The sequence below is a fragment of the Phyllostomus discolor genome, chromosome 8 (genome assembly GCF_004126475.2).
Source record: "Phyllostomus discolor isolate MPI-MPIP mPhyDis1 chromosome 8, mPhyDis1.pri.v3, whole genome shotgun sequence".
NCBI lineage: Eukaryota > Metazoa > Chordata > Mammalia > Chiroptera > Phyllostomidae > Phyllostomus > Phyllostomus discolor.
Genome location: NC_040910.2, coordinates 77,715,672 through 77,734,608, shown reverse-complemented (window position 1 = coordinate 77,734,608; position 18,937 = coordinate 77,715,672). Strand labels below are relative to the sequence as shown.

General features: G+C 57.8%; 1 protein-coding gene across 1 annotated transcript; it reads right to left on the bottom strand.

Moving 5' to 3' along the window:
* Positions 1–896: 896 nt before the first annotated feature.
* TRARG1 (trafficking regulator of GLUT4 (SLC2A4) 1) lies at positions 897–18,605 on the bottom strand. Its single transcript, XM_036033303.1, has 3 exons — positions 17,264–18,605; positions 5,021–5,153; positions 897–3,625 (listed from the first exon to the last, which is right to left on the bottom strand). Exons 1-3 carry the CDS (start codon positions 17,648–17,650, stop codon positions 3,612–3,614), a joined length of 534 nt encoding a protein of 177 aa, XP_035889196.1. The 5' UTR covers positions 17,651–18,605; the 3' UTR covers positions 897–3,611.
* Between the last annotated feature and the right edge of the window lie 332 nt (positions 18,606–18,937).

Sequence of the window (18,937 nt, the reverse complement as noted above, 5' to 3'; positions counted from 1 at the left end):
CATGGCTGGGCAGGATTGGAACCCAGGCAGGCTGGCCCCAGCCCCCACACCCTGGTCCACTCTGCTCTGCTGCCTCTTGGGTCCTGTGACTTTCCCTGCATTCCAGCCCCACCCCAGCCCTCTGCCCTAGCTCCTGCTCCCCCATCCTCTCGCCCTCAGAGTTGGCAGCTCACCATGGCTGTGTGGCAATTCCTTCCCTTCCCACTGCCTGCCCAGCCTGCTGGCTCTGCCCACACCCCCATGCCCGCTTGGCCTGCCTTTCTGAAGTCCTTGCTACCTTCCACAGTCAAACAACCCCTGCCTGCTTCATTCTGCAGCCTGGGAAATGCGTCACTCCCCCCACACACACGCCTCTCTCTCACCTTCCTTCTGTCGGGCTTTCCTCTCTGGGCAGCAGCAGGACAGCAAGAAGCCAGTGCAGGGGTCTGACCTGGGCAGGCATGGGGTCAGTTTGCCAGCATCCACTCAGCGTCTTCTGTGTGCCAGGCATGGTGGGACCTGGGACCAGTCCCTGAACCTCTCCGAGCCTCAGCTTACTGATTCGAATCCCCAGGTGACACTAGTAACCCACTTGGATGCCTTGTAGGTTTACCAAAGTGTCAAATGCCCAGCGTGCACCAGGCTGTCAGCAGGTGCCACTTTCCTGCCCCCTCCTCTCCACTCAGAGACCTTTGTTCATGTACAGACAGAAGCACCTGGGGAAGATGGGACCTGCCTTCCTCACCAGAGAAACTGAGGCTCAGAGAGGACCAGTGACTTGCCCGGGGCAATGCCTGGTGCTGGCTGTGGTGCCCAGGCTTCCTGGGGCCCAGCCCAGAGAGAAGCACCCACCCCCCACCCCAGCAGTTGTCTGGGACCCCTTGATCCATGCAACCCAGCAGCACAAACACACAGACCTGGGGTGCACATGTATGGTCAGCTTTATTTCTTTCCATGCTGAGAAATACAGAGGAGCAAACTGGAGGGTGTGGTGCCGGCAGAGGGGAAGGGCAGCCCTCTCCACTCCCTATGGGACCCGGAAGGAGGCCAGGTCAGCGCCCGGAGCCGGGACCACACCAGGAGGCCACTGTGTCCATGCAGCCAGCGGCCAGGCCCACAGCCGAGCTGGGGCAGCAGGGCCCCTGCTCCTTCCAGCTTCAGCGAGGCCTGGGGGTGCCAGGCCACCTGTGGGTAGGGGCATTGGGGACCCTCCCTCCCTGTCTTACCTCCGAAAGGTTTCTCCTCCTTAGGACCCGTGCTCTCCTCTGACGGAGGAGCTGGTCTCTGGGGGCCTCCAAGCCTTCCACACACCTTGGAAACCTCTGAGCTACGCCCTCAGATGACTAGAAGACTCTCGAGTTGTTCTTGTCTGAGTGGAAGAAGGTTCCAGCTGTGCCTGTTCCTGTGGCTTCTTTCTCACCTGAGCTGAGTTTTACGTGTGAACAAATGAGCGTGCACATGCGTGTGAGTGCGTGTGTGGCAGAGTCTGCACAGGACTTCAGGGGTGGGGCATGTCTGGGTGCGTGCTGGGCCCTGTGCACACGCTGTAGACGGAGCCCCACCTCTACCATCGTCTCCCCTGGTGCCTTTCTTCTCCCTCAAATGCTGGAGCTGAGGACCCCGGGGTGCCAGCTGGGAGACCTGCGACTGAGGACCCTTCCTTCCAAAGCTTCAGCCTGTGACCCCCCATCTCCCCTGGCCTGACCTGACCTTGTAAATGACACAAATACTCTGGGTCACCCCCAGACTCCCCCAACAAACAGGGCATCTTTACTTTTTGCCTCAAAGTTGCCATAAAGCAAATCCAACCAGCCCGTCCTTTAGGGTGTGTGGAAGCTGGAGTTTATTCCCTGGGCAGGGGAGGGGCACTGACTCAGGAGAGCTTGCCCCAGAGGAATCCCTCTGCTCCCCTCCCCTCCTGGTGGTCGCTGAGGCTTGGACTGCACTGAGGACACGGAGTGCCCAGCAGACAGAGGCTCAATGCTAACAGACACCCTCCCAGGGGCCTACACAGAAGGTGGGAGAGACTAGTAGGGACTCCAAGGGGGAAACATGCCTGGCCCACCTGGGGCCAGTCTGGCCAGGGCTGGGAACCTGCCCTGCTGCTGAGCACAGCAACCTCAGCTGCTGGGCAGGGCCTCCCAGGGCGGGGAAGCCTGGAGCAGCCCTTCGAGAGTCTGGGAGCCAAACCAATGGGGAAGGTGGGCACAGGGAGGCCCTGTGGACGGAGCCTGTACCAAGAGAAGGTGGGGCAGAGTCCGGGGCCAGAAGCCAGTCGGGCAGCCCAGGGCCCTGCTCGGTCCTTTCAGGCATCCCATGAGGTCCTTAGACAGAAGCCATGGTGTCCAGTCCCGCCTCCCACAGGTGGGCGTATTCCCAAACCTGGGGCCCTTCCCACTCCCCCACACTGGATCCTTCAGCCAAGCTCTTCCCTCGGTCTTGGAATCCTCTAGACCGAGAAACAATAAACTTTCATGAAACCCCTCTGGCCCACTTCCCTACAGGAGCACAAACACTGCTAATGGCCTGGAAGCCCAGGGGAAGCGTCCCAGGGCTGATCCCAAAGCCTGCTCCAGGGAAAGCCCCTGCTGTTTGCAGAGGCCAGGAGCCAGGGTGAGGCTCAGAGCATCAGGTGAGGCTGGGCTGGGGGCCATCTGAGCCACTCTGCCTGGGGCCCCAAGTTTGGACCTCAGACCATGCCAGGAGAGAGCTCAGGACCCTGGGTCCTCGCTGGTCAATGGGAGGGGAGGGGAGGGCAGGGCAGGTTAGGGCCCTAGGAGTTCTTGGTTGGTGCTCCAGACTACCGCACGGGGAGGGAGGAAAAGATGGGCTGGGTCATCCTGGGAGACTCCCCGGGGTTGTAGTTCTTGGCAGAGACACTCCCAAGGCTGAAAAGTTCGGGAGGTGGTCCATGGGCCAAACTGTCCCGGTTCCCCTCTTCGCCAGCATTCCTCTGGCCACCTCCACCCTGCAATGGGGGATTTAGGTGTGGCCCTCGCCTCCTTCCAGGGCAGCTGCACGTCTGTGTGCCGGAGGTCCCAGGCCACATGCTGAGTGTCAGCTCCGGCTCCCAGCTTCTGGAGTGAGGGCGCAGCTGGGATGGCAGCAGGCGTGTGGCACAAGGCATGCAAACAGTCCTTCTTACCCCTCCTCCAGGAAAATACAAAGATAAAGAAAGTGCCACGTCTTTGCTCCTGGTCATGCAGGGAGTGTGCTGCCCCGCTCCCCACTGCAGTTCGCCTGTTTGTTCGTGGGGCTGGTTTCTCCTGCCCAGGCAGTATGTGCTGCTCAGTAGGTACCAGGAAAGTGTGGGGATGAGGAAAAGCCAGAATGCTGGAGTCAGAACGTCGGTCTGTGTCCATGGAGTTAGACACATTTCTCAGCAGTTTTCACAGTAAATTTTCCTTCCTTCCTCCCTTCCTTCCTTCCTTCCTTCCTTCCTTCCTCTGGCTTTTCCCATCTGATATGGACTGATGATGGAGTGACTTGGGAGTTTCCTTCCAAGAGTGTGCTTTTGGAACTTGGGGACAGGTGGGTCCTTGGCAGTCACATCCTGTCCTCCGAGGTATGTGGGGTGTGGGTTGGGAGCACTCCAGCTGGTTCGCTCTGCTAGTGCAGAGGCCTGGTTCCTTCTATTTCTTCTGAACTGTAAGGGAAAGAACAGTGAAGGCAGAGCAGAGCCCAGAACTCGGGTCTTCGGGTCCCCGTGTGGAGGGTTTGGGTGTTTGTTTCCTGTGGGAAATGGCAATGGGGATCAGGGAGTGGTCGGGGGCTTGTGGTGGGGCTGCACTCCTGCCAGTGAGAGGGCTGTGGCCTGGATGATTGGCAAGGAGCTGGGCCTGTGACGCCTGATCGTAGAACCACTGATGCTTGAATTTCTTAGTGAAAGCTAACCAGTTCCCTTGACCACTGTGGGTTCAGTAGTTGTCATGTGCCGGTGAAGAGTGGTGGCTAAGATGACAAGCAGCAGCAGGACAAAGGAGACTGAGGCTAACGCCCTGGGCGAGTGGGCTCCTGCCTCTCGTGCACCCGCATGTCTGTCGCACTCAGAGAGACTGTGGAGCGTGCTTCGGTCCACACAGGAGGGTGGGGCTTGCGAACCCAGGCCAGCTGATTACAAACCTGACCTCTTCCCCTTCCTCAGGGGCCGGGGCTGCCCAGGACCCCATGACAGAACCCCAGGCTTTCTACCCTGCGTTGAACACTCTGTAGCTTAGACCAGTGCCTCCCAAACTTAATGACTGGGCTGGAAATCTCAGTAAAATGAGGATTCTGACTTGTGGGTCTGGGGTGGGGCCTGAGATTCCGCATTTCTGACACGTTCCTGGGGTCAGCAGCCACGGCCGCTGGTCCATGGAGCACATTTGGCGGAGTAAGGTCTTTGGGGGAAAGCTTAGCGTGGTCACTGCAAGGGGCAGAGGTCCCTGGGGGCTTCCCGACATGAGTGTGTGAAGAGAGGGAGGTGGACCACGTTGGCTACGTAGCCCAGAGACTCTTGAAGCTCGTGGGCCTGTGAGCAGCCTGGAGTCACCCTGGAAAGTGGTTCCCTGCTTGGATAACTTCCTTGCGCCACCTCTGTGTGCTCACAGAAGTGTTACTTTCTGACTTTCGCCACATGCATTGCTCGCCTCTGGCCTGTCCTGGCTGTCTCAGCATGGACACTTGTGTGACAAGCCGCAGTTTACAAAGACAGTGATATCCATTACCTCAGGTGAGCTGGGGGCTTCTTCCTACCGCTTTAGACCTGAAAAGCCCTTGGTCCGACTAGACAGACACTGGCCCGGGGCCCTCAGAGCCTCTGACTCCTAGGCCTGTGCTCTTTCTCCACCCTTTCCCCTTAATCTGCTTTCCGGGCAAAAGGCGAGTCAGACAGCCGGCCTACTCAGCTGGTCACTGCTAGGGACTGGGTTTTTCCAGAGTGAGAGGATAGGCTGTGGCCCCCACGGGCTCGTCCCTTCCTTCCACCGCCCCTGCCCCAGGGCACAGGCTGCGCCCTTGGCTGTCTTCACAGCGAGCAAGCTGGCATGCGGCTGGGCCTTACCTGCAAAGTTGACGGTCACGGCCACAATGATGATGATGATCCCTATGATGATGAAGCTGATGCTGAGCATCCGGGCCAGGCGTCCCAGCCTCCGGGCCCCATCCAGGTCCCCCTGTTGCACGCTACCTCGAGACTGCAGAGAGAGGGTGGCAGAGACCTCAGGAAGGCTGTCCTCAGCAGCCCTGTGGGGGGCCTGGCCTGGGCCTCCAGGACATACCCGGTGCCCACTGCAGCCGGCACTCCTGCCGCCTGGACTCAAGGGGCAGGGACACCAACCAAGCCTGCCCTTGGCCGGCTGAGGACAGCTGGAAGCAGAACCGAGAAATGCAGAATCGCAGAACCACAGGGTGGAACAGTGGAGACCGAGGGCCTGAGAGGGTGGACCGGGCCCAGGCTACACTGAGCTGGTGGGAGCAGGTGAGCTAGGTCTCTGCAGACCCCGGGCTGGGCTCACTGCTGTGGCTGCACCCAGATGCTACGGCTGTCCCTGTGCCTCCTTTTCTCTGTGACCCCCTCTAGCCACAAAAGAAAAAAAGTCCCTGGTCCTCCCTACCCAGGAACCATGCCCCTGATCAGCCAAGCCCCCTCCCAGGTCACACCAGAAAGGCAGCTGTCTTGGTTTTGAACCAGGAAGGCTGGAGCCACCCCTGGCTTCACAGGGGCCCCACCTGACACTTCACTCCTTAGTGAGCTTGGGTTTTCTCGGCCCCGTGCAGTGGTGAAACCCAGGGGGTGAGGGGGGCGGTGAGGCGTCAAAGGACAGAGGACGTCCTCAGAGGCCCCAGGGGGCTCAGTAGGCGGTGTGTCCCAGGTGATCCCGTGGTGGCCCTGTGCCCCTGCCAGGGATGGTGCACTCGTCAACTCGCTGGCAAGGGCTGGCCTGCGAGCTCGAGTCCCTGCTCTCCTGGTGTTTCCTGGGCCGCCAGAACAGGCGCAGGCAGGGGCCGGTGAAAGGTGTGACTGCCTCAGGGTATTCATTTTCTGATCATTTGAGACTCCTGAGTTCAGGATGGAAATCTAGTCAAGTACTTTGATGATGATGATGTTGATGATGACAATGACGACTTATTGTGCCCTCATTTTGTACCAGGCGGCTTGCTCAGGACTGTACCAAAGTTATCTTTTAGCTTCAAGCCATCCTATGAGGTTGGCAGTGTTGCCCACTTTTTTTACTGCTTTAACTGTTGTGAACACGTCTGAGATAAAGTGCACAGGAGAGCAGGGAGTGACCCAGTGTGCACTGGTATCGGTGTTGCCCACTTTTGAAGCAGCTGAAGTTCAGAGCGGCCACCCGGCCCCTCTCTGTGCTCTGCACGTGGGCACCCCCTCCCCAAAGTCCCGTCCCCTTCACCTCACAGAATTCCGACCAACCCCACTCCCACCCTCACTCATGGTTCCCGTCCAGACCAGCCCCGATCTCCTGTCTCAGAGCCACCCAGACTCGCCGTGCCCCAAACCATAGCTTCCAACGTCCCAGGTCTGCTCCTGGCCTGGCACTTGCCTGAGCCCCAGTTATTGGCAACAGCCTGGAGTCCTCCTGCTTCCTCACAAGTCCTCTCCCTCCCCACCCCACTAATCAGTTTCCGTTCTTGGTCAATTTCATCTCCACTCCCCTCTCTAGGCCCTTTGCACCTGCCCTCCTTCCAGGCGCCACTTCACACGCAGGCCATGACAATTGCCTCCTGAAAATCCCCCAGCCCCAAGCTCTCTTCTTCTGCATTCTACCCTCCAAACCACATTTCACTCCACAGATAGTTACACCAGGCCCTGGGCTAGGCCTCTGCATGCAGCAGTGTGCAAGGGATTTCCGGGCTCTAGCCCACAGAGACTCTGGCCTAGTGGGGAGGCTGGCCTCCACTGTGACCACACAAATAGAGGTAAATTTGCAACTGTGGGGAGTGATATGAAAAGAGGTACCTGGTACTGTGAGGCCTTATAAAAGGGGGGAATCCAAGAAGACTTCCTGGAGGAAGGACATTTAGACTAAGATGTGAAGGCTGAGTAAGACTTTTTTAAAAGATCTTATTTATTTTTAGAGATGGGGAGGGAGGGAGCAAGAGAGGGAGAGAAACATCAATGTGTGGTTGCCTCTTGCACACCACCTAGTGAGGACCTGGCCTACAACACAGGCTTGTGCCCTGGCTGGGAATCAAACCAGTGACCCTTTGGTTCTCAGGCCAGCACTCAGTCCACTGAGCCACACCAGCCAGGACTGAAGGCTGAGTAAGACTTAAATAAACCTTTTTCAAAAGGAAGAAGAGTATTGCAGGGAGAGAGAAAAGCATGTGCAAAGACCCCGAGGGAGACCCTGCATGGCAAGCATGTAGCTGCACAATACATCATTGTCTGAGGGAAGCAGGAGGGACTAGGTAGAGACCAGTGTGGATGGAGCTGAGAGTGAGCAAGAAGAGGGTGGAGCCAGGCCACACAGGGCTCTGCCCACGCAGGGAGGAGGTTGGTTATTGCCCGAGGAGCAGTGGGAGCCAGTGAAGATGTGAGGCTAAGGCAGAGGAATGGTTTCTAAAAGGCTTTATGGGATCAGAGAGGAGGCTGGAATTCAGGAGCTGATGCAAAAGATTGGCAAGATGATGGTGACTGAGTTAATCACTTCCTCGAAGTATTTCCCATGGCCGCCCACTGTCCACAGACCACAGATCAAACTCAGGTCAGCTTTGCATTTCCTGATTTTATCCTCTCCTAGTCTCTTCCACAGCCGCCGGGCCCAGCCAGTCTGAGCCACCCAGCTATGAGCGCCAACTTCCACACGCCTTTGCTTGTGCTGTTCCTCCGGCCTGCATACTTGTTCCCACAATACCATTTGTCCACCTCCTCTCCACCCTTCAAGGGCTTGCTCCAATGCCACCTCCTCTGTGCAGCCCACCAAAATTCCTCCACCCCCTCAGGAATACTAATTATCCCTAACATTGTTTAAAAATGTACCTTGTGTCAGGAACTATGTTAAATGCTTGCCATCCACTAGAGCTTTTCATCCTCCTATTAGTTAGGGGTTGTCATCAGGCCATTTACAGATGAGGACCTGGAACAAGGCGGCATCATGACAGAAGCACCCTGAGATGTAGAGAAAGGCCAGATCAAGCAGGGGCCTAGCTCTCACAAAACAGAATCTGGGTTTTGCCCTGTTGGAGAGTGTACAACCGGCTGAGACACACTGGGGATTTCTCTAGGACAGAAAAGAAAAAGATCCAGGGCAGAGGGGGCGGTGAAAAGGCCGAGGAGTGACGAGCACCCCAGCGTCCCAGGGCAGCAGCAGGTCTGGTCTTGAGCAAAGGGATGCACTATAGGCAGCGGACAAGAGCACTCCGGTCTGTGGAGACTGGCTGAATGTGGGTGCAGGTGACCTCACACCTGGACAGGTTCATAGGCAGATCTGGGCAGGAAGTTGCGAGCGTTCGTGCCTCTGGACCTCAGGGCTATCCGCAACAAGGGACTGATGTCATCCGGTGGGAGGGAAAGAGAAGGTGGGTCTGGCTTGAGGAGGGCCATAGAGTGGCGCTCAGGCAGCAGCCCATCCCGAGACTCACCAGCCCAGCCGGACCCAGTGGGGACCCAGCTGGGAGCAGGCGTGTCCTCCAGCTCCCTAGAGGGGCACCCTGCTGAGCACACATGGTCCGGATTCAGACCTCCCGGCTCCTGTCCCAGCTCTATCATTTACCAACTGTGCGACCGTGGGCAGGTGGGCTTTCCTTCACTACACTTCGATTTCCTCATCAGGGGAAATTGGTACCCAGCTCACTGGGTTTTTGTGGAGATTGAGTGAGATCATACAAGTTGGGGGCTCAGTGTGGTGCCCGGCAGGAGGAAGTGCTCAGTGGTACAGTAATGAAATACTTGTGCTGTTAACAGGGGATCCCCTTCCCTCCACTGAGTCTGAGAAGGATAAAGGAGCATAACCCGTCCACTTGGGCAGAGGAGGCCGACCCGTCGTGGAAGACCAGCCTCTCCGGCGGGTCTAGGTGAGATTTACGGCACTGCTTTCAGAGCCGCCCAGGTAGGGCGCTCATCACATGCTGACTCTGTGTCCAGGAACCCGCCTCTCCTCCTTTTTCTCTGTCATTCCTCCTCTTGATGGCGGTGGGATGGGAGGATAGGGGAAGAAGACCCTCCCGTATCTGCGTCCCCAGTGGAGCACAGTCCTTTTTCCATCCTCATGCTCAACACCCAGCCTCCGCAAGGCTCCGGCTCTGGCAGGTGCTCTGTGAATAGCAAAGCCTTGTTGCTGAGCTGCGTGCTACAGCTCCCATTTCTGAGAGAGAATCCTAGCATCGCCCCTCCTGGACTCCCCCTCTGGCTCTCCCCCCTCAAATACAGTCGTAAGAATTCCTGACCTTGCTAATGTGCCTCAGCTCTGTCCCTACCTCTCTAGGCCACTCCACTGCCCCAGTCCACTCCCTGTGTGTATTTCCTCTGGAGATTGCATCAGCCTCCTGCTCACTGGTCTCTCTGCTCCCCCGTTGCCCCATCCAACCTCTTCGTAACAGCCAAGGTGAGGTCTTTGAAATGCAAGACTGGTCACACAACTCCCATAAAAGAGATACATTTTTATGTCCCTGTGCCTCTGCACATACTGTTTCTGCTGAGATGCTTTTTCTCATTACCACATTGCCACCTCAACGGCTCATCCTCGTCCTTCAAGAGCCACCCCCAGTGAACCTTCCCTTGGCTCTTACAAACAAGCCATCGGCCCTCCTTGGGGCTCCCACAGCACCTCGCCCCATTCTCTTGTTCTCTCTCACCACCTGGTAGCTGTGTCTGTCTCTTTCTTCAGCCTGTAAGCTCCTCGAAGGCAGGGATCATGCATCCTCAACCCTGGCATCCTTACGTAACTTAGGGGAAGACACTAGTAAGGATCCAGGCATTGTTGAGGAAGTAAAGAATAAAAGCAGAGAGAAGAAGAATGAGAGGAGAGTCTGTCTTTTAACCATTGGACCAGCCAGTGGAAGGCTCCAGAGTAACAGGGGTTAATGAAAGGAGTAAGGATAGTAAGTCCCACAGGAAAGATATCTGGCATCCTGACCCATGCCACCTCCAGCTCTCTGAGTGGCCAGCCAGGTCACTAGACTCAGGACTGCAACACCAAGGCCACACTGCAGGGAAGAGAAGGCAACATAACAGAAAGGCATCAGGGATTTCTAGGAGGTTGGGCTTTAAAGACTCTGGGGCTACCTTGAGCCGTGACCAAGGGGCTGGTTCTTGGCTGTAAGCCTGGTGGGCCAGGGCAGGGGAGCAGGGTCTGAGAGGAGTCCTGCCCCACCTCCCAGAGAAATGCCTGTGAGCGCAGTGTCATTCAGGGCTGCGGGACGAGGGGCACATGTGGCTGCTTGGGGATGGGAAACGGAGAGGGGAGGGAGGACCTGGGGGGATTGTGCACGTCACACGGAGCCCGGTCCCTTCTCTGCCCACGGAGCCTCCAGGCCTTGCTCCCCAGTCAGGCCGGGCAGGGCGGACCCGGCCTCGGTTGCTCTGTTGCGTCAGGCCCGGTGTCCACACCGTGCAGTGCGAACCTCTCCACTGTGCTGCATGTCTCCGTGTTCTGATCTGTGACACAGAGGGGACAGGACTGCCTTTCAGAGCAGAACCCTACTTTTAGGTACAGAAGTTTCACACCACTAGCTGGCACTCATATCTGAATATCTGAATCCACCCTTCCCTGTCCTCCCCCCTATTAATTACCAAACAGAAGGTTCATTCCTTAACTGCAGGATGGAAGAAGACCCTTCGTTTCTTTAAAAAAAATTTGTTTTATTGCTTAGAGAAAGAGAAACATGGATTTGTTGTTCTCCTCATTTATGCACTCATCAGTTGATTCTTATATGTGCCCTCACTGAGGCTTGAACCTGCAACCTAGGCGTGTGGGGACGACGCTCTAACCAACCGAGCTACCCGAGCCAGGGCACCTTCATTTCTTTTTATGAGTAAGACCCAGCTGCTCTCTCCTCCCCACTTAAGTGGCATCATCTCCTTGTACCAAATGGCTTAAGTGGAAGGCACAAGAACAGTTGTAGCGATGACCAGAATGCCTGTGATAACAGACCATGGTGACTGCAGCGGCTGTGGGGACGGTGCGGGAGAGACGGATTCGGGCTAACAGAGGGGGGAGGAAAGGCACTGGTGACACCTGAGGTCTGAGAGCACGTGGGGCAGGGGTGGTGCTCCCAGGCTGAAACCAGTGGGAGGAGCGTGGCCACAGGGAGGTGATTCTCCAGCCCCCTCACAACCTCCCTCTGCAACACCACAGTTGCTTCCGGATGCCCTGACTGGAGATGAACCCTCCAGTTGCTGAAGAGTGGGGAACGATGGTGGGGAGTCCTGGGGAGCAGTCAGGGCAGCTGCGATGGTGGTTAGGAGGAATGGGAAATGCTTAGGAGCCCGAGATGGCAGCTAGTTACCAACTGATTCGGAAACCTGACAGTATTTTAAGCCAGCTGGCCAGCTGACTGTCAGGCCTGGTTTGGACTCCGCACTCTTGTGGAGTGAACGGATGAATACCTACATGAATGGTAGTGAGCCTGCAACATGCCAGTTAAATAGCGAGGTCATTTAAACCGTCTGAGAAAAGGTGTGTTGAAGCCGCTCTGGACCTCTGCAATGCTCCCACACGTGGCAGGAACCCCCTACGGAGAAGGGGCTGCTCAGAGGCGCCCACCCACCCTGGGTGGTGCAATGAGGGTGAGACTTCAGTGTCCCCAAACTGGGTGGAGTCAGAATTGCCTGTCCCCTGGGGATCTGCCCTCTCCCCCGACACTGCGGTCTCATTCAGTGTCAGTAAGAACAGCGACCACTTCTGCTTACGGTGTGTGCGCTCAGCACTCGGTGCTTTCACACACATTAACTCATCTAGTCTTCCCAAGAACGCTGAGGTAGATGGTTTTATGGCACCTATTTTACAGATAAGGAAACTGAGGCTAAGGAAGGAGGCTGAGTGATTTGGACATGGCCGTGTGGCTTAGCAGGGACAGAACTGAGACGCTCACCCAGGTCTAATACGTGTTTTATAACTGTTGTCAAGCCAAAGCCCGCTGCCTGGGGCCCCACTGCCCTCGTGGATGGGAGACCTTGCCAGCATTGAGGAACAGGGGGCCGTTCTCAGCCTGACCCAGAAGTAAAATGCATGAAGCCAGCCTTGCCCTGGCCACCGCAGGAGGTTCACAGGAGGCCTGGTTCTGAGCACGGCTGAGTCTGAACAACTCCTCAGACACAGCCCCTGAGCCACCAAGCCAGCAGCCCACTCACTGTCAAAGGCTGTGTAGTGGGTGGGAAGCCACCGTGGGAAGGATGCTGATGGTCCATTGTCTCCACTGATGGATTTGGAGGCAGGGAGAACAGTGGGGGGAGGGGCAGGCAAACAGAGAAGGAAGGGAAATTCCTCCCGCCCTGCAGGAGGTTTGGCTTCCCTGGGAGGGGCACGTTGTCCTCACCCCCAAAGGGAGATGCAGGGTGGGACCACAAGAGAACGTTGGGTTCAGCTCGCAGCTGATGTGGCTCTTCCCGGTCGTGTGACCGTGGGCAGCACACTGTTCCGTGCATCTCAGGTGCCTCGTCTGTCAAGTGGGGACATTTAGCCAGACTCTGTGAGCCGTGTGTCAGGACACACTCTGCAGACAGTAAGCTGTAGAAAAGCTGCCGGGGCTGGGGGTCTCCTTCCAGCCCAGATCAAAGGTTTGGCCCTTCACCTGGTAGCCGGTGGGAGGACCTCAGGCAAGGAGTTCTGAAGTCTGGCCCAGCACCCGAGACCCCAGCCCAGGAGACTTGACTGCCTTTCCACACCCTCCGGCCCTCCTTCACCCTAATGCTGTTCAGGTGGGACCGAGGGTTTCAGCCCTAGGTGAATAACTGACCCCTCCCTCCCTGGGAAACGGGAGTTTCCCATGAACTTGACCGGCTCCCAGAAGAGGGAAGACAGCTGTGGGCACATCCAATAGTGCTCTCCACTGGGTGCCCTCGGATTCAGGAGGCAGGCTGTGGAGTGGGTGGGAACAAGAGCTTGGCCTCCGGGCACCCCGCCCTGGGCCCCGGGCACCCCACCCTGGGCTCCCGATCACTGACAAGCAGGTTATTTCACACGCCCACACTTCAGTTTCTCACCGGTGCATGGAGAGCAGTGACAATACCTAGGCCTCACAGGATTATAGTCTGACTGAAATGAGATAATATATATAAAGTATTTGGACCAGTGCCTAACCCTTAGCAAGCACTTGGTGTTAGTAATATTCCCTCATTCCTGGGCTTCCTCAGGTTCCTTCTCGCTGGCTCCTGACAGTTCCCCTTAGAAATTCATTTCCACAGCTATACTTCACACTTGCCTTGGCTCCTCCTCTGAAATCTCAAGTCCCCAATCTCCCTCTCACCCTTGCTCTCTCATAGCACCTGCCCTTTGACCTTTCTGAGCCCCAGCCTGAGACCAGCCTCCCTATAGATGGCTACAGCCATCTTCCTGGGCCTTGCTCCCTCCCAGTCCAGCCCGATCCTGGGTGCAGCATCGCAGCCACCCCGGCTCGCGTCTTCTGTGCCACCTGGTCCCGCCCTCGTGGCAATTCTGCCATCCGCAGGTCTGGGTGGGCCCAGTGTCACATCAGGGACTCTACATCTGCAGCTGGACAAAAGCCACACCACCGCAGGCTGATGACAACTCAGGCCCAGGTCTCCAGCCTCAGCAGAGCCCTCGGGCCATTGACCCATCTGTCCCTAGTCACTGCTCCTCTCCTCTGCTGTCAGGCCCTCAACTCCCAGCAGACCACCTTGCCCTCCCTGTCCCTGGTGGCATGGGTCCTGTACAGCGTGAACCAACTTCCTTTTCTTTGAGTTTCTATCTGCTTCTGCCCTCAGGCCTCTCCTCCAAGCTCCCAGGAAGGAAGAGGCACCCACCCACCCTGGGTGGTGCAATGAGGTCCCAGGAAGGAAGCTCCCAGGAAGGAAGTCCTTCTTCTGAGTCCCATCTCTCTGCTCTTCAGGGAACTCACCTTGTCAATCATTTCTGCCCAAGCTTCTCCATCACTAGGGTCCCCAGGGTCTGTGATTGGCCAAGCCAGGGGACACTCCCATCCTTATCGAACCTGATCTCTCCGCAACGTTTGAGACTCCCTCTTCCTTCAAACTTGCTCTTACCTGGGTGTCTCTTTCTTTTCCAGTTTTCCTCCCACCTCCTGGAATCTTCTTCTCAAAAACCTTTTCTGTCCACTTCCCTCTGCCGGCCCCTTAAATGCTGTATGCTATGGAGCTTTCTCTAAGGCAGTTCCACTGTTTTGGGGGTGACTATCCAGGAGCCAAAAGCAATCACTGCTCCTACCTCCTTAGCAATTCCTTCCCTCCTTGGTGCCCGCCTTTCTGGGCACACAGCTCAGCTCCGGCCTTCGCCACCTGGGCAGTCTCGAGGGCCTCCTGCGGGGTCTCCCTGATCCCCATCCTGCCTGCTCTCGTGCATTTCCCACAATGCTGTTGGGTATTGGTTTTAAAATATGATCTGACCACATCACACCTCTGCCTAAATCTTTTTAGCGGCTCCTGAGAGCACTAGGATGAAAGTTAAATTCCCGGAGCAGGTCTGCCTCCCTGCACCACCACGCTCCCGCATCCTTCTCACGCCAGACAGGCCTCATCTTATCTGACCACTTCCCGAATGCCTAACGTGGTGCCTGGTGCATGAAGACACGTTCATTCACAGGGCCCTGATCATCCCGCACCTCTTAGCTCCCCCCAAACATGCGACTCGCCGTTCAAGTGAATGGTTGACGGAAAGGAGGATCCGTGGTGCCACTGTAAGAAGGTTCCCCTGCCCCCACCACGGTCCCGGCCTCGTCACTCTCACCTGCAGGCCTGCACAGGTCCCCTCTCCCGAATGCCAGGCTCAGAAGGCCCCGTTGGTCCCTCCCTTCACCCGACACAGGACCAGCCCTCCAAAATGGAAATCTGACCACACTGCTCTCTGACTCCAAACCCTGCGGAGCTTGGAAACGCTCTGCCGAGTGTGAACCGAGCCAGTCGCCAAGGGACCACACACGGTTGGATTCCATTTATACAAAACCTCCAGGAGAGGCCCATCCACACAGACAGAAAGATCAGCGGCCACTCGGGTTTGGGAGGGACTGAGGAAGAGGTGGAGGAGGGCAGTGGTGATAGAAAAAAGGTACAGTTTCTTTTGGAGGTGAGAAAAATGTTCTCACATTGAGTGTGGCCATGGCTGCACTTAGCTGTGAATATACTAAAAGTCATTGAATCATGCGCTTAGGTAGGTGAGCTGTATGCCATGTGGATTATATTTCAAAGCTCTAAAAAATGCCCATAGCAACCCCGAGATGCTTTCCAGCCCTCACCAGGGAGACGGGCAGCTGCCGCAGAATGGCCGTTCCTGTGAGACAGCCGCCCGTGTGCTGGCTGCTGTTCTCGAGCGCTGTCTAGGGCCCGTCTCACCTCACCCTCGCACGGCCCCACAGGTAGGTGCTGTGGTGGCAGCCCATTTTGCAGACCAGAATGTTGAGAAGAGAGGTTTGAGTCACTTGCCCAAGGCAACACAATGCCTTGTGGGGGGGTTTTTTCTAGTGTGAATACTTCTTGCAATGTGTTGTAAGGATCTGTTTAGAAGTTTCCCCCCCGCTGGACTGGAGCCCCCAGGGAATTGGTGATGTTGTCTGGTTTAGCACTCTGTCCCTGCCCCGGCCGGTGACAATCACACCTGACTCAGGAACTTGAGGAGAACATGGAAATTCGAGAGCGGTCTCACTGGCTTCACAATCTGGGCTTGGGTTTCCTCTAACAGAGGCAGCTCTGCCGGCTGCCTGTACCTGCCACCCCCGCCAGGGGACAGAGTCTAGCAACTGTGTTCTCCTGGGCCCTTGTGCGGTCTTCCTCCCCAAGGCTGCCTCCCCTCCCGGGCTTCTCCCTGTAACCGAGAGACGGCTCCGCCCAGAGCGCAGGCTGCACCTGGGGCTGGGCCCTGCCCCCAGCTGTCCTGGACTGCAGCAGGCACACGGGAAGCTCCTCAAAGACCCCACCCTGGGCCCTGCCCAGCCCTGGCTCTTGTGCCCACGCCAAGTCCCTCTGACTTAGGGACGCCGCCAGTGCGCCCTGACATCCTGGCAAGTGGTGCTAGGTTTGGTGGGGGCTGGGGAAGGTGTCCCCATCTGGGGACTGGGCATCAGTGGGGTAGACAGGAAGTGTGAGAAAATAGGGACTTTCTAAGAGGACAGCGGGGAACAGCAAGAGTGACCACAGCTCCCAGGGGCCTGGTGACAGATGACTCAGCAGTGACGTCACCACAGAGGGAAGCAGACGGCCTCTCCCCACCCAGCCCTCTGGCCCTGGCCAGTCCTGGGCTCCCCATTCACTGCTCCCGGCTCCTAACTTCATTCTAGAAGTCACTGCCTGCCCCATCTTTCTCTCTCTCTCTTCTTCCTAGACCTCAGAAGTCACATTTGCTGACATGTTCCGTGGCTCCTCTGCAAGGAGCTCTATCCAAATGTCTTGGTTTGGGGGCAGTCTGAGGCAATGCACTCAAACCCTGCAGCACGAGTGTGTGAGGAGACAGATGGGCCCACGTGCCCTCCTTGGCAAGTCGAGCCGTGCCCTCTGCCACGTTCCCCACCCCGGCTCGGACCGCCCCTGCCCTGAGGGCAGATGCCAGGTCAGTACAGCTGCCAAGGCCCGGAGGGCCCCAGCAAGCACCATCCCCCAGGGAGCCAGGCCCCCAGGCCCCCAGGGCATGGCAGGGAACCACCTCTGGCTCTTGGAAACCAGAGCTGGTAAAGGGCCCAAGAGCACCCAGGTGGCCCGGGTGAGGGGCAGGGGGCACTATGGGGAGGCTGGCTCCCCTCCTGAGAATGTGGGCCCTGGGCCTCCACGGCAGCTGCAACTCTGCTGATAATGTGCTCTACTCGGGAATGACTCCTCAGGAGAACCCTCTGCCACACTGCTACCAAAGACAAACCCCCCGACTTGGCTGCGTTCTGTAGTTTGGAACTTAGCCCCAGGGGGCTCCCTGGGCCTCCTACCCAGCAGGGCTGTGTGCAAAGTCAAGCTGGACCCAGGAGCAGAGATGAGAGAGGACGGCAAACAACGGCTCTCCTGACCCCGCGGCCCTTCTCCCAGGGGGAGCAGTAGGCCAGCCGAGAAAGGGAGTCTCGCCCCCCAGCCCCTCGCGCCCAGCTCTCCCTACGCCCACACCAGGCACCAGGGAGCGTGCCCACCGCCCCTGGGCCCAGCCCCTGCCCTGGAGCAAACAGCAGCGCTTACCATGATAGAAAAGATGAGGGGGATGAGGTTGAGGGGCCAGACGGGGCAGAAGCAGGAGGCGATTGCCAGGATAAGGTAATCTCTGGGGACTTCTTGGTCCGGGGCATAGGAGGTGGTGGCAACGGAGGACGCTCGTCTGGAGCTGGCTCGAGAGGGCGACCGGGGAAGGGAAGCCTCCTGGCGCCCCCCGGGCGCCGCCTTGAAGGGCAGGCCATGGCCATTCTGCTCCAGGTCCAGAGCCCCTGACAGGGACTTGGACAGCTTCGGGGGCTTGTCATCCTTGTCCCCCACCTTGGTGAGGAGCATCTCCATCTCGGGCAGGTCGGGGGGTGAGGCGGTGCCAGGTTCCCGCATGGGGGAAAACTGAGGCTGCACGGGGTCGGCCATGTCGGCTTGGGCCTTGGGCTGCTTCGGTTCCAGGCTGTGATAAGGGGGTTCCGGAGGGACTCAGCGCACCATTCCTCAGCCCAGCCTGGGGGGCCTGCAGGTCAGAGGCAGAAGTGTCCCCAGGGAGCACGGGCCAGCTGTAGATCGGGAGGGTCGGCTTCTCCAGGCCAACAGAGTTCAGAGTCTGGGTCCCGCCTGCTGCCCAGCAGAGCTCCTGGGAGCCAGAGACTTCAGTTCCGTTCAAGTTCGAGGTCAACTTTGCTGGTGCTGCTGACAGCACGGATGGGCGGGGAAGCAACAGAAAGCCGCTTCAGGAGCCGAGAGAAGATGCTGCTCTCCAGACTGAGGCTTAGGCTAAGTCAGGGCGGCTGTGTGTGCGTGTGCGTGTGTGTGTGTGTGTGTGTGTGTGTGTGTGCATGCCACAAGGCCTCCCTCCCTCTCTGCCCTCCTCAGAGATGCTTTCCCTTTTCAATTCCCCTCTCCCCAGAGAACGGCCCAGCAGTGTTCTGCCTCTGCCCCAGCCCAGCCCTGCTCTGCCCAGCCCGGCCCAGCCCAGAGGGACTCAGGCTGGCCTCCGCTTTCCATTGCAGCCACAAGACCTGCTCCTCTCAGCTGGGGGCTCTGGACAGGCAAAAAGACAAAGTGGGTCTCACGGGGGTGTGTCTTCAACTGTCCCAGAAAACTGAGCCCTCCGCTTTTCCACCACTGGAGCAGGCTGCTGCTTCCTCCTATCTGTAGGGAAACACCGGGCCCTGAACCCCGACCATGATCTCCAGCTCCCGGAGGGATGGAGAACAGGCTCTGGGAGCCAAGGGGAGATCGAGCACCAGTGAGGCCCCTGCAGGGCCTTGCCAGGACCCATAGGGCCCTCTGAGTGGGTTTCTGAGCTGCTCACCAAGGTGAGGGGCAGAGGGGTGTTGAGGGGAGTGTTGGCCCCATCTCATGCCCATCAGAACTTTTCTGTGATGCCAAAGAGTAAGCAAATGTCTTCCTACTGGGGGCCTCTGGGGGCGCATGCTGACTCTGAGGGCCTCGGTCCTGGCTGCCTGTCCCATCTGGTCCTCGGTGACTTTGTTGCCTTATGTCCCTCCCTCTGATTCTGCCTCCTTTTCTTTATTCCCGGCATCTCTTCCCCTGTCCCCAAAAGAGTGACCTGGAACCACCAGGGTGTGCTTCTGTGTATCTGTGTGTGTGTGGTTTAGAGGAGGGGGTGGCTAAGGGTTTCAGGCCCTGGGGGCGTGCACCAGAGGAGGTGGGAAGTCAGAGATGGGAGGGGCCTCAGAGGGG

Bases quoted from the DNA above. Each gene is read 5' to 3' on its own strand.
- TRARG1 (XM_036033303.1), bottom strand. From the start codon at position 17,650: ATGGCCGACCCCGTGCAGCCTCAGTTTTCCCCCATGCGGGAACCTGGC. The intron at 5,154-17,263 runs GTAAGCGCTGCT...CTCTCTCTGCAG, and splicing joins CCCTCATCTTTTCTATCATG to TCTCGAGGTAGCGTGCAACA.